General features: G+C 34.3%; 2 protein-coding genes across 3 annotated transcripts in view; both read left to right on the top strand.

Annotated features, from left to right (window-relative positions):
• LOC6049763 (CUGBP Elav-like family member 2) overlaps nucleotides 1-13,442 on the top strand; it is a 247,728-nt gene that overhangs the window by 114,070 nt on the left and 120,216 nt on the right. The gene's annotated exons all lie outside the window — the stretch shown is intronic.
• Nucleotides 1-13,442, top strand: part of LOC119767920 — a 46,865-nt gene that overhangs the window by 21,036 nt on the left and 12,387 nt on the right. Inside the window, exon 2 of the mRNA XM_038257898.1 lies at nucleotides 9,399-9,622. Coding sequence (XP_038113826.1) covers nucleotides 9,399-9,622 — 224 coding nt within the window. The remainder of the gene's footprint in view (nucleotides 1-9,398; nucleotides 9,623-13,442) is intronic.

The raw sequence follows: 13,442 nt of genomic DNA, 5'->3' as shown, positions 1-13,442 counted from the left end.
GGCATCTCTTCCTCATACCATCAAAGCCATAACTCTTCAAGTTACCAAGCTTAGAGCACACACACACAAGTGCTGTCATCGCGCATAAGCAACTAATTACGGGCCGGCATCACACTCACTCGATGCGGGGGGGAAAATCCACGGCATTTTATTACCCCACCGCTAGACCGCGAAGCTTTACGGGCTAAAATTACGCGATTAGATGAAAGTCTCTCGGCAAGCTACAAAAGTGTTAAACTTTGCCGGCTTCGTCTTCTTCTGGTTTGTGAAGCGACGACGACCCTTGGAAACCACCTCACCAAGTCGGATCATGTTGTTTTTCCCCCGGCAGATCCAATGACCACACAGAAATGAGCGTTCTCCTTAATGTAGACACCAGATGAAAGTGTGCACACTTTTCCCCGAGACTAGATTGCGGCTAGTGGTGGAAAAGTGCATAAGTGAGCGACGCTGGGAAAAAAGAAGAAAGTGGCTAGTACGGAAATTTGGGGAGGTTTGCGAGGTGTTGTACGATTTAAAAAATTAAAGTAATTTCATAATTTAAAATAGAAATTGATTTTTTGTTATAAAAAATCAATTTCAAAATCGACAAAATTATGTTTTTTACGTGCTCCTATTTTTTTTAATAGTCCTCATCAATACCTGCAACTCTGCTGAGGAAACCAAATCGACCAGAAAATTCCTTCAATAGTTACAGATTTTCGAATATTTACGTCCCATTTTTGTATGGACAGCTGCCAAAATTATATGGAGACCAAATCTACGAATCTCTAAAAAATCGGCAGATATTCGTCGATTTTTATTTTTTGTATTTTTGATTTGGCTTAAACTTTGTAGGGTCCTTTTGGCAAACATTCGAAAATCTGTAATTTTTTAAGGAATTTTCTGACCGATTGGTGTATTGGGCAAAGTTGTAGGTATTGATGAGGACTATTCAGAAAAAAATAGGTACACGGAAAAAAAATCTGATTTTAAAATTAACTTTTTTTGCCACAAAAATTCAATCTGCCAAAATCAGTTTTTTAATTTATTTTTTATATGTTTTAGGGGCAAAAAAACGCAATTTTTGAGCCATAGAAAAGTATGAAGCATGAATCTTTTTTTTGCATTCGAAAAGTACTTTACCGATTTTTTGATAAAGTGCACTGTTTTCACTGACCCGCCCGTGTGGATCAATCGGACCGCGCACTGGACTCACAATCCAGAGGTCGACGGTTCGAATCCCGCGGCGGGCGCTCTAAAATTCTTTGTGTAAATATGGGTATTCGGCGCCGTCGCTCCGTGCCATACTTTCATACACTTAGGAGCCCAGGGCGGCGAAGTCCTTGTAGATAAAAGGAAGACACTAGTGGTTGGTACTAGCAATGGTGGCCGACAGCTATAAAGTCAACTTCGTTTTTTTTTCGCACTGTTTTCAAGATATAGCCACTTAAAGTTTAATTTTAGCTGAAAAATTCCCGTTTATTGATTTTGTTAAGTGTGTCTTATTTTTAAATTTTAAAATATTAAATTTAAATTTTAAATTATAAAAATATTAGATTTTAATTTTAAAATTTCAAATATTGAATTTTCATTCAATTTTTTGATAATTTAAAAATACTGGTTTTGATATTTTTTTTCTGAAAAAGTTATCGTATTTTTTTCCGTGTGCAACATTTTGCCTATTCCTAAAGTTATGTTTTTCGAAAAGTTCAGAAAAATTACCAATGACATGGCCTAAGAGGCATTGAACATTGGACCTTTTGTTGATGAAAAACAGAAAAAAGAAAATTTTAGTTTTTTAGTCCCCATCAAATCTCAGCAAGTAATGGTTCAATTCCATTGTTGATTTTTTTAAATCAAGACTTTCTTTTCAAATAGGCGTAATATTAAATGTTTAAATTTTAAAATATTTTTTTTTAATTTTAAAATATTAAATTTAAATTTTAAATTATAAAAATATTGGATTTTAATTTTCAAATTTCAAATATTGAATTTTCATTGAAATTTGTGATAATTTAAAAATACTGGTTTTGATATTTTATTTCTGAAAAGTTATCTTATTTTTTTCCGTGTGCTACATTTTTCTTTAGTTATAGGAGAGGCTCCCATAAGTTCATAAGTTAGAGCTAATTCTTAAAAATATAATTGTCAATTTTCGGTTTTGGTGGAGAACCGCTTTTTTTAGTTTATTCATTCAATCAAATTATCATTTGTGATATTTTTTTGAATTTTTTGAAAAAATATTTAGACAATTTTGGAATCAAGATTAATATTTCAAACAGGCGTAATGATGAATGTTTAAATTTTAAAATATTAAATTTTAATTGAAAAATATCAAAATTATAAAATATTTAATTTTAATTTTTATATTTTCGGATTTTCAATTTTTATTTAATAATTTAAAAAAAAAATCATTTTGGTATTTTTTCGGAAAAAGTTACTTTAAAAATCGCATTTTTTCGAAAAAAAGTTACTTTAATAATCGTATTTTTTTGTGTACCTAATTTTCTTTTGTTATAGGGAGACTCCCATAAGTTTAAATTAACTCAAAAATTATAAATATAATCAATTTCCGATTTTGGTGTTAATAATAAGTTTGATATTATTTGTAAAATTGATTATTTTTTAAGGATTTCTATTTTTTAATTTTTTGTTGAAATAGCTTAAGTTGTCCAACAATTCCCCTGTAACCCCACAGTAAGAGCATTTGCGGTTGAGGGATAAAAATTAGCTTTCGTTTTTAGCTGCTCCCTAGCAGCGGCAGTGGAGTGGCAAACAAGAGTGTCACCTTATCTCGGAGTGCACAACACCGGCTCGGGCAGAGCATCCGAGGCCAAAAGCTTTCTTGCTTTTGCTTGTTGAATGTTTTGTGTGGAAGTCAGCGTAGAGCCACTTACGGGGTTTTGTTCGTGGACGACTCAGAGCTTGAGGGGTAAAAAGTGAAGTTGAGTGCAGTAATTCTAGGTGACAGCAATGGTTTACCAGCACGGATTTGTGGCATATGTTGGGAGATAAGAAGGTAATTTGAAAATTTGCTTTGTTTCATTTATTCAAAATTGAGAAAAATAAATCAAAAACATGTAAAAAAAATCAATTTATTTAGTTTTACAGTTAAAAATATTTTTTAAATATTGTTTTAAATTTTCTTTTTGCAAATTTCATTTTAAAATCTTATTAGCAAATAATCAAGCTCGACACTCCCTCTAAGCCATTACTCACTTTTCGCTGAGGATTTCCCAATTTCCTCCTTCGCCAAATCACGTCGTGGGTGTCTGCAACATCCGCCGCGCAACATGTCGCGCGACATCCTCTCATTTTATGTCACACGCAACAAAAACTGTCACTCTTCTCCCCTTTTTTTCTATCGTGACTCTCTTTCGTGTGAGAGGCTGATCTCCCCATTCGGCTGGGTTAGTCAGCCACCCGATAAATATGTGTGTCAAATGCTGAAACTTGTTGCATTTTCACTCTCTTTTGCCCCCCTCCCCTCCCTCATCACCCTCTTCATGTATCTTCGGGCTCTTCAGTTTTATGTATGCACCAAAACCGGTTCAAGTACTCTTTGCCTGTACTATTGGAACGAGCTAACCGGCAGCTATCCCGTTGCGACTGAAGCTACTAGTACAAGCCGTGCAGTTTGCTAGATAAACAGTAGGGTGGTCCAGAAAAAGCGATTTGAGCAATTCGCCACTAGATGGTGTTGTTAGCTGTCAAACTTGTTTGGCCTATAACTTTGTTTGGTTAGATCGAATCGGTTTGAAATCTTCGACTTTGTCCCATGACGTCGAATCAATTTCGAATCTTCAACAAAAAAAAACGTCACAATTTTTCGCACCACCCTAACCTGCGACGACTCCGTCGTCATACGTGAGGTCTGCAGCTTCTGTGATGTTGAGCGCTCAGCACAATCTGTTTGTACTACATTGCTCCATCATATGCCACCAGAGGGAGCTGATGTTGCTGCTCCTTGAAATTCCTACCGGGCGTGCTTTTCTCTCTGCTTTCCATGTTTGGTTATTTATTATTCTTGACATAACTTTTATAATCGCCTCCTCTTCCTTCTCCTCGTACTCATTTGTCCGGAAGAGACACATAAGCAAAAATTCAATCAATTTTTGTATAAGTTTTCTTCCTCGATCTTTTTCCTTCCCTTTTTTCAAGTGGGTGAGGCTAGCATTGATTGCGATTTCATTTATTTTTATTTATCTGCACATGTGAGACTCGAGTTTTCCCGGAGAGCTGATGTTTCCGTCGCCAGTTGGTTGGAGTTCATCTGCCCCTCTCTGGAATCGTCTGGGAAGAAGTAGCTAGAAGCAGATACAGTAGTCTTTGGTGTATTGATTTGGATGATGGAAAATTTCGCAACATACTTTAAAGATCATTCCACTGGCGCATCGCAGGGTTATTGAGCCTGTGTGATATATTGTGTGTGCGGGAAAGGAAATAGTTTTTGCTTGTTGCAGATGTTGTAAAGGCAAAAGGAATTAATGTCAAATGGTAAGGAACCTAGAAGATTGCAGTACTAGAGCACTACAGTATTTGAACAGTGCAATATTAAAGAACTACTGCATTCAATAACTAGAAGAGATAACCAAAGGACTAGAAGACTACAGTACTAGAAAACTTCAGTATTAGAGGATTTCAGTACTCGAGGAATTCAGTAGAGGACTTCAGTACTAGATTTTTTCAATACTAGACGACTTAAGTACTAGAAAGTCTTCAGTACTAAATCGACTTCAGTACTAGGAAAACTTCAGTACTATAGAAATTTAGTACTAGAAAAACTTCAGTACTAAAAAACGTCTTCAGTACTAGGAAGACCTCAGTACTAGAAGAGTCCAGTTCTAGACGACTTCAGTAATAAAACGACAGTACGTCAGTACTAAAAAGGCTTCAGTACTAGAAAAACTTCAGTGCTAAAGAACTTCAGTACTAGAGGACTTCAGTACTAGATGACTTCAGTACTACAGGATTTCAGTACCATAGAGATGCATTGTTATAAATTTATAGTATGTACTGGACATAAAACCCTAGTGTTTATATCTTAAATCCTTCAATACTAAAAGTCAATGGTAATATCAGATTTCAGTACAAAAAAACTGCAGTATCAAAAATTGCAGTACTAGTAAACTGAAATGACAGATAACTGCAGTATTAGAAGACTGATAAAACGGAGGGCAACCAGGATTTTTTTTGCTGGGTTCTAGAGTTTCGAAAATTCTCATTTTGGTTAAAAATGGCAAACCTCGATTTTTCTTCTAGTTTCGGATTAAACATAAAATTATGATTTTAAATTTCTTTTAGACATCGAGTTTGTATGGAAAATTCAGCTTATGATTTTTGTGTCCAATCTATATGTGTTGTTTATGGTTTTTTTCTTCAAAAATCTTTAAAATTTTAATGGAACTGAAAATAATTTAAAACGCATTTTTGCTGTGAGGATAAAATTTTCAGTACTTTTCCTAAATTTTGAAACAAAAAGATTGTTATGCCATTTTAAGATGTCTTTTTTAAACGAAGCTATTGTGAAAAAAATGCATTTATAACAAAATTAAAAAAAATGTTGAAAGGGTATGCACTGACGACCAAATATATCCCAAAACGTTTGCATTCCTTCAAAGAATCAAGTTTTCTAATTTGTGAAACTTAAAAAATATCTTGGTGTATTTGTATAAGTTTTAAAATTCATGATAATACTTAAAAAAATGAAAATAATTTCATAAAAAATATGATTTAGTGATTTTAATCAATTTAATTATTTTTTCAATATTTCTTAGAATATTTGAATTTTATATATTTATTGTGTATTTAGATATTCTCTGTTTCCTGAAAAAGGCCGAGGATAACTGTTATTAATAAGAAATTAAACATTAAATTTTTAGAGAAATGCATCCAATTAAAAAAAAATAACACTAAATTCTCTAAATCCATTTTTTTAGGTTTAGGTTTTTTGAATTTTTTTAGAACCATCTGATTCATATATTTTATTAATTAATTGTTAAAAAAAATCAGTAAACATATTTCAAACTTTTCATTAAATGGTTCTCCGCCGAATAAGAATTTCTCGCTAGATTTTCAAGTTCTTGTAATTGTTGCATAATTTAAATTTCTCAAAAAACATTACTTTGATTGAAATATGCAATTCAGATTTATTCAAAGTATTTATTCTTGCTATAAATTTTAACTATGCTTGAAAAACTTGCAAAATCGCTTGTGAACTATTTGAACAAATTGAATATCAGTTTCAGTGCATTATTTATTTAAAACATTTTGACTTCGAATTTTTGAGATCGGAAAAAGACGTAAAACTAGAGGAAGTTTTATTTAAAAAAAAAAAACATTGATATTTTGCAAATTTTTTACAGTATCAGAATTTCAATGATTTTTTTTTATTTGAGCTGGTTTTGTAAAGTTTGATGTTTTCTCTACTTGAAAAGAAATCTGAAGATATTTTTCGAAAATGTTTTCTTGATTAGAAATTACTCATGAAATTTTCTTCAAAGCATATTTTTTCAAAACTGAGATTGCAAAATTCAATTTCTTAAAGAATATGCCTTATATGGTGCAATGCAAATTTGATTTTTTGTTTTAGTTCTTAACAAAAAAAATCTTTCATCGCAAAACTTATAAAATCACTAGTAAACTATTAAGAACACATTGAACATCGTCTTTTTGTGTATTTTTAATCAAATTTATTTTATCCTTTTACAAATCTTGAATTTTTCAGATTGGAAAACGACGTGAAACTTACTTTTTCATAAATTCTTTTTTTTTTAATTATGACAGTATAATTGGTTATACTTTCTGTTAATTATCTTTTTATATTTTATTTTTTAGTTATTTTATTTAGTACTTTATGAATCAATTCTCTCTAAAAAAAAGAATAAAATTTAAACAGTCTGTATTTTTCTTTGTGAATTGGATTATTCATAAAAAAAATGGATACCCGATTTTTAGAAAAATAGGAAATATTGCTTTACACATATTCTTTGAGATCTAATTTAAAATTTTCAAGAAAATGTTTTTATCAAAATGTATTTTTAAAGATTAAAAAACACTCAAATTGCAGTACCAGAAGATTATCCCTTATGGAACTACAGTACTAGAGCTATGTGTTCCTATTGCTCTTTAGTACTGCACAATTCCATTTCTAGATTACTGTCGTACCGGGACATTGTAGTACTAGAACGCTGTGGTACACTACCACCGCAGTACTAGACCATTATTTTAATAAGGGACAAGAGAAATAAAAAAAGTCGCATTGTCTTCTGAGTTTTTCGTTTAAAATGTTGTAAGATTTTCTTGTGTTGAAGATATTCCAACCTTAAGCTGACACAGACACAAATTGCAGTACTAGAATATCACAGTGCTAAATCTGTATGCTTCTTTAAAACTCTGGTACTACAGAGCTTTAGTGATAGATTACTGTAGTATTGGGGCATTTTTGTATTAGAATGCTGAGGTGAAATATTATTGTAGTACTAGATCATCATGCTTCTTCGGAAGGGAAGTACTCGAGAACGTCAATTTACAAATGAAAATAAATCTGGTTGTATAGCTCTTAGTTTGCAAAGTTGCAAAATTTTCTTGGTTCAAAGATATTATAAATTTTAACTGAATATGTCACATAATGCAGTACTAGAATATCATAGTGCTAAAGCTGTGTGGTTCTGTATCATTTTAGAATTACGGAACTGTAGTTATATATTGATGTAGTATCATGGCATTGTAGTACTAGAATATTGAGGTACAATACCATTGAAGTATTAGATTATAGTGTTTGCAGAGTAGCAGAGAAGAAATGCAAAACAAGTTTTAAACTTTTGTTTTGTCTTTTGACTTATACAATTTTGTCTGTAGTATTCTTGACTTCTTTTCTTTTAGGATTTTTCTCTTCATTGAATTCCAACATTCCTCGTCACCGATCTCAAGTGCACAAAAAGTGCCACAATTGTAAAAGTTCGTCAACATACCAAAAATGTCATTACCATTTCAAACTGCGACTGCGAACTCTTCGTCGTCTAAAAAAGTCTAAAATTGTCCCCACGAAAAGCCTCGTTCGTCAACCAACTCCTCAAACCTCCTTGTAGAAACTTATAATTAGCGATCCCGCTCGGCTCCATCGGAATGTCTATTTGTTCTCGATACCATTCGATCGCTCACTCGACCGCTGTTGTGTTGTGTGGTTACTAACGTTTCAGTGCTAATTTTTATCTAACTTTGTCTCGCCTTCTGCTGCTGGGGCGACTCCTTGGGCATGATGTGCTAACCGTTTTCGAAGGGGGGAGGGTTGTCTTCCCACTCTTGCTCTTCTTCTTCATTTGGTCTCGCGATCAACCAATCACCGATCGCTTCACATTTAGGCTATAATTAGGCGCGAAGTTCGTCGCCGCCGCGATCGGGTTTCCGATTCCGAATGATCACTCTCGATTTGACGACTCATCCGATCGCGAGCGATCGCCTCATCCTTTTACTCTTTTTTTCCGTCCATCCATTTTCATATTATGTGTTGTTCTATCCGTGTCGTGTCACAAAATACTACAAAACTGTGCTAAAACTATTACTATTTTTTTTTTATTTGAGCGCGCGAACCAAAAAGTGCGTGATTTTCGTGTGTTGTGTTTTTTTGTATGTTTTTTTGTGTACTTCTTTTTCTATTTGTGTACATGTAGCTCAATGTTGATCGCATCCTAATTTGCTGTTTCAAAAAAAAAAAAAAAAAAAGAATTCGATCACCACCACCACCAATTTTGCAGGATTCGTCGCCGCAGCCGGTGCAGTTGCCGATTGGCCATGAAGCAGTCGTGATAAAGAGAGTTTGAAAACGCACTCACTTAAAAATTCTGACTATGCATTATGTAACAATTCACTTGGAAAACTGAAACAATTAGTGTGTGGTTGTATCCAGCGTCGTCGTCTATATTGTTGTGTGTTTTTTTTTATTTAATTTCCTTCTCTGTGTGCGACGAAAACGCGACTCGTGTTAATTAACAAAAATTATATCAATGGTGCATAAAATTATAATGGCATAAATCAATGTGTTCCTGTGTGGTGTAGCTGTATTTTTTCTCTGTTGTGTCGAATTTCAACGGAAAAAAACGAAAGGAAGAAGCTACATTGGTGTTTGTGTAATTTTTCCGGAGAAAAATCGCTTTTACGTGGAAACAAAAATTGTACAAAAAAAAAATCTGTGTAAATTCTCTGTTTCCGTGTGTGTTACACAAACCGCACCCCCAAAATAATTAAATTCTGTGTCCACTCTCCCGTCGCTTTTCCTGTGATTTCCGTTTTTCCATCAAACAAAACCCAATCGAACGGAAAATTTTAATTTGCACCCGCAATCGTCGGCCGAAAACCAACAAAAAATAATTAACCAAAAAAAAAAAAATCAATAAAAATTCAAAAATGCTGAAAAGTCGCACCAAGTCCCCGGGAAGTCCCGGATCGACCACAACGACCGGCTCGAATGGGTCCTCACCCGGCGGAGGAAGCGGCGTCGACCGCGGGGCAAGTCTCATCTGTCCCCTGCGGGGGTCGCTGGCCGCCGCCGGGATGACCGACGAGCACGGGAAGGCGTACCCGTCCATCAGTGCCGCCTACTGGCTGCCGGCGCCGTCCCCCACGCCGTACCAAGTGCCAGGTTAGTTTTTGGGAAGGTTTTTGGAGAGAATATCACAAAACTTATCGAAAAAAAAATGTTGGAAAATTTAAAATACAGTCGACTCTCTGGCTGTCGATCTTCTCGATATCAATATTGCTCCATCTATCGAGGAATTCTTCAGTCCCTTCAAACTGCATACTTCGATTGGCTTTATTCCTCGATATTTTCTCTTGCTTGAAGGATCTCTTCCTCGACGGTCCCTTGGATTCTGTTTGCTTTAAAAATCTCTTCTGGTTGTCAATATTGTCACTATCTCATGGCTTGCATAGACATTTTTCTTTGCGAAACGATGCTTTGAAGGGTGTTTGACATTAGTTTGTTTTTGTTTGCTGGACGTTGCCATGATTCTCACCCATAGCTGGGTACCAAGAAAAACATATTTTCAATCGAGTCTTCATTTTGCATCGTTCTGTAAACTGATGATTCTCTTCCTCGACGGTCCCTTGGATATTGACAACCAGAGAATCGACTGTATATCGCCTTCCGAAACAAGACAGAACAATTCCAAGCTCTCGGTGAGCTGATGATGAAGTACATCTATAACATATATTTTTCCTTCTCCTGCCAATTCCAGTGATAGAAAATCCAATTTTACAAAAATGTTATTCCTGACGAAATGAAGATTAAAGACATTAGACAAAAACAGCTTGACAATTAGATGTCACTGGCATTTTGTAACGTGACATGCTTGCGACAAAAGATGTTGCGTCACTCCAAAGTTTATAAATTAGATAAGGTAGGGCGGGTTTTCCAGCCGTGAAAAAAATAGTTTGCACGAAACCCAGATGTTGTAAAGAGATTTTTAGAAAAGAGACCATTAAACGATTTTATTTTCTGTAGATCTTTTTAGTATGCCAAACGACACCAAAAACGCTTTTGACTAAATTTTATTTTTTTACGAAACATTTTTTTAATAAAATTTGCCCGGATGCTCCAATTTTAACTTCACAGTAAAAAAAATCTGTGTAAAATCGCATGCAAAAGCATGCACATCACCTTTGTGAGAAAAAGCATGTAATATTGTATGCGAAAACGTGTACACAAAAAGCATGTACAAAAGAAAAATAAATAAATTTTGCACACCCCAAAAATAACATCAATCTGTTGAGAGTCATATCCAGATTACCAAGTCCGCGCCCCAACCATCTCGGCTATCTCGCCGCTGTGAATTTAGCTGGATCAACACCGATTTAGCTGTACGTTCCCCATACATCGTATACAGTTAATTCAGTTTACGACGTACGGGAAACCTACTGGTACATCGGCGTTGCACACATCATTTACAAGACGGTGAGATAGCCGAGACGGTTGGGGCGCGGACTTTGTAATCTGGATTTGACTCTCACCAGATTGATGTTATTTTTGGGATGTGCAAAATTTATTTATTTTTCTTTTGTACATGATTTTTGTGTACACGTTTTCGCATACAATATTACATGCTTTTTCTCACAAAGGTGATATGCATGCTTTTGCATGCGATTTTACCATCGGATTTTTTGCTGTGTTTTCTAAAAAAATGAAAATCCGGCTGAAACTTTTTTTGTGCCTTTGGTATGCCCAAAGAAGCCATTTTGCATCATTAGTTCGTTCATATAATTTTCCATACAAATTTGGCAGCTGTCCATACAAAAACGATATGCGAAAATTAAAAAATCTGTATCTTTTGAAGGAAGTTTTTGATCGATTTGGTGTCTTCGGCAAAGTTGTAGGAATGGATATGGACTACACTGAAAAAAATGATACAAGATAAAAAAAAAAGTTGTTTGGGTGAGACTTAGAAAACATCAATTTTCCTGTTTTTTAACCTTTGCATGGTAATATCTCAGCAACTAAGGGTCGTATCAACAAACTTCAAAAAAGCAAATTATAGAGAATTTTCTCAGCCTTTCAAAAATATTTTTTCAAAGGTTGGCAAAAATGGGCACTTATTTTAAAAAATGAAAAACTGCGACTGTTTTCAGAAAAAGTTACCTAAAAATAACTATAACTTGAAAACGGTGCACTTTATCAAAATTTCACCAAAGTACTTTTTGATTGCAAATTTTATTTTACATCAAAAACTGAAGTCGAAAAATTTTTGCGACAAATATTTCGATTTTTCGAAAAAATCTGTATTAATTCAAAAAATCATAACTCGGTCAAAGATTTTTTGCCCATTCTGGAAATTTCGGAAAAGTTGGAATTTAATGTCCTCTAAAACATATACAAAAAATAAAAATTGTGTTTTTTTGCAAATCAAGTTTTAGTGACAAAAAGTAAAATTAAAAATTACCAATTTTTTAAGTGTATCATTTTTTTCAGTGTAGTCCATATCCATACCTACAAATTTGCCGAAGACACCAAATTGATCCAAAAATTCCATCAAAAGATACAGGTTTTCTAATTTTCGCATATCATTGTTGTATGGACAGCTGCCAAATTTGTATGGAAAATTATATAAACAAACTAATGATGCAAAATGGCGTCTTTGGGCATACCGAAGGCACCAAAAAAGTTTCAGCCGGATACAAAAATTAAAATTAAAGAAAAAAGACCGATTCCGCAGAGAACTGCTCCTTGGCGTTTCTCGTCATCCACAAATGACGTAACAATTTGTGTATTTTTTCTAACCTTCACGCCCGTTTAGAATGTTGTCACATATCGCTTGACTTTCGCCTCCTCTTCACCCTACTAGAATCACGTCTTTTATGGATGTTCCCGAAGAGATTTTTAAAACAAACTGAAAATACTAATTTTATTTTTGCCTAATTTCGTTGCCGGCCTACGGAGGTGGATTTGTTGAGTACTTAATCGAAATTCCAAAAATGTGGCCACGTCGTTTACATATGGCCCTTTAAAAGATATTTTTAATCTTAGTGGGTGTCAATGTAGAAACTCGATGGGAAAATTTCAATATTTAATTTTAAATCTTGCTAATGTAAAAATATTTTTTTTACCTTAGATTAAAATATGAAACAAATTTAGCAAAACCCTCTTTCCAATTTTTCCAAAATTTTTATACTTTAATGTTTGCTTGTTTCAAAAATTACCACTTTGTGGATTGCTTGTTGCAATTTGTGTTTGTCATATTTTTCAACGCCTTTTTTTGCCTATTCTTCATTTTAAAACTTCTAATCTGAGCTAATCTAACGCCAACTCAGCCATTCCGATGAAAGCATGGTGAAAAGTTTTCCGAGAACACTCAAAAATGTATTACAACGACAAAAGGCGGCCAGCCCTACTGCGTTTTGTTTACCGCAGCGAGGATGTTGTGAACGGATCACATTTCACAGAATCTACTGAGCAGGAGGGATGCGTGGACTTACCGTACCAAACGCTCTAAACGATTGACAGCCCGATTGTATAAAATTAAAATGCACATATTTTTTTGAATTTAACTTTAAAATAATAAGGGTTCTTCAAAAACTTAACCTCACCCCAGCTGATGCCCTCCAGATTGGATCGAAAAAAAAAACTTTCGAAAACAAACCATAAGTTAACCATCCTTTCAACGTTGCTCAATTTCCTTCCGGAGAGCAGCCCCCCTCCTATCACAGCACAGTAGCAGCCGCAACAGCAACATCCACAAAACAAACAAGTCGTTCAACTCAACGACGAAAAGAAAAAAGAAAAACTGAAGCAGTAGACGGTGAACCTCGAGCGATAAAATAAACTTATTATATTAAAAAGAAAATGAAATAAAAAAGAGAAGATGATCTCGACCGAACTGACCTCTTCTTTTGGGTTCCGTTGCCACCGCAGATAAAAAATATGATACTAAAAAAAAACACACACAAAGATTAAGCAGAAAGGGTAAAAG

The sequence above is a fragment of the Culex quinquefasciatus genome, chromosome 2, assembly GCF_015732765.1.
Source record: "Culex quinquefasciatus strain JHB chromosome 2, VPISU_Cqui_1.0_pri_paternal, whole genome shotgun sequence".
Taxonomy (NCBI): Eukaryota; Metazoa; Arthropoda; class Insecta; order Diptera; family Culicidae; genus Culex; species Culex quinquefasciatus.
The sequence above is the reverse complement of the archived record's forward strand: the minus strand, read 5'-3'. Positions and strand labels throughout refer to the sequence as shown.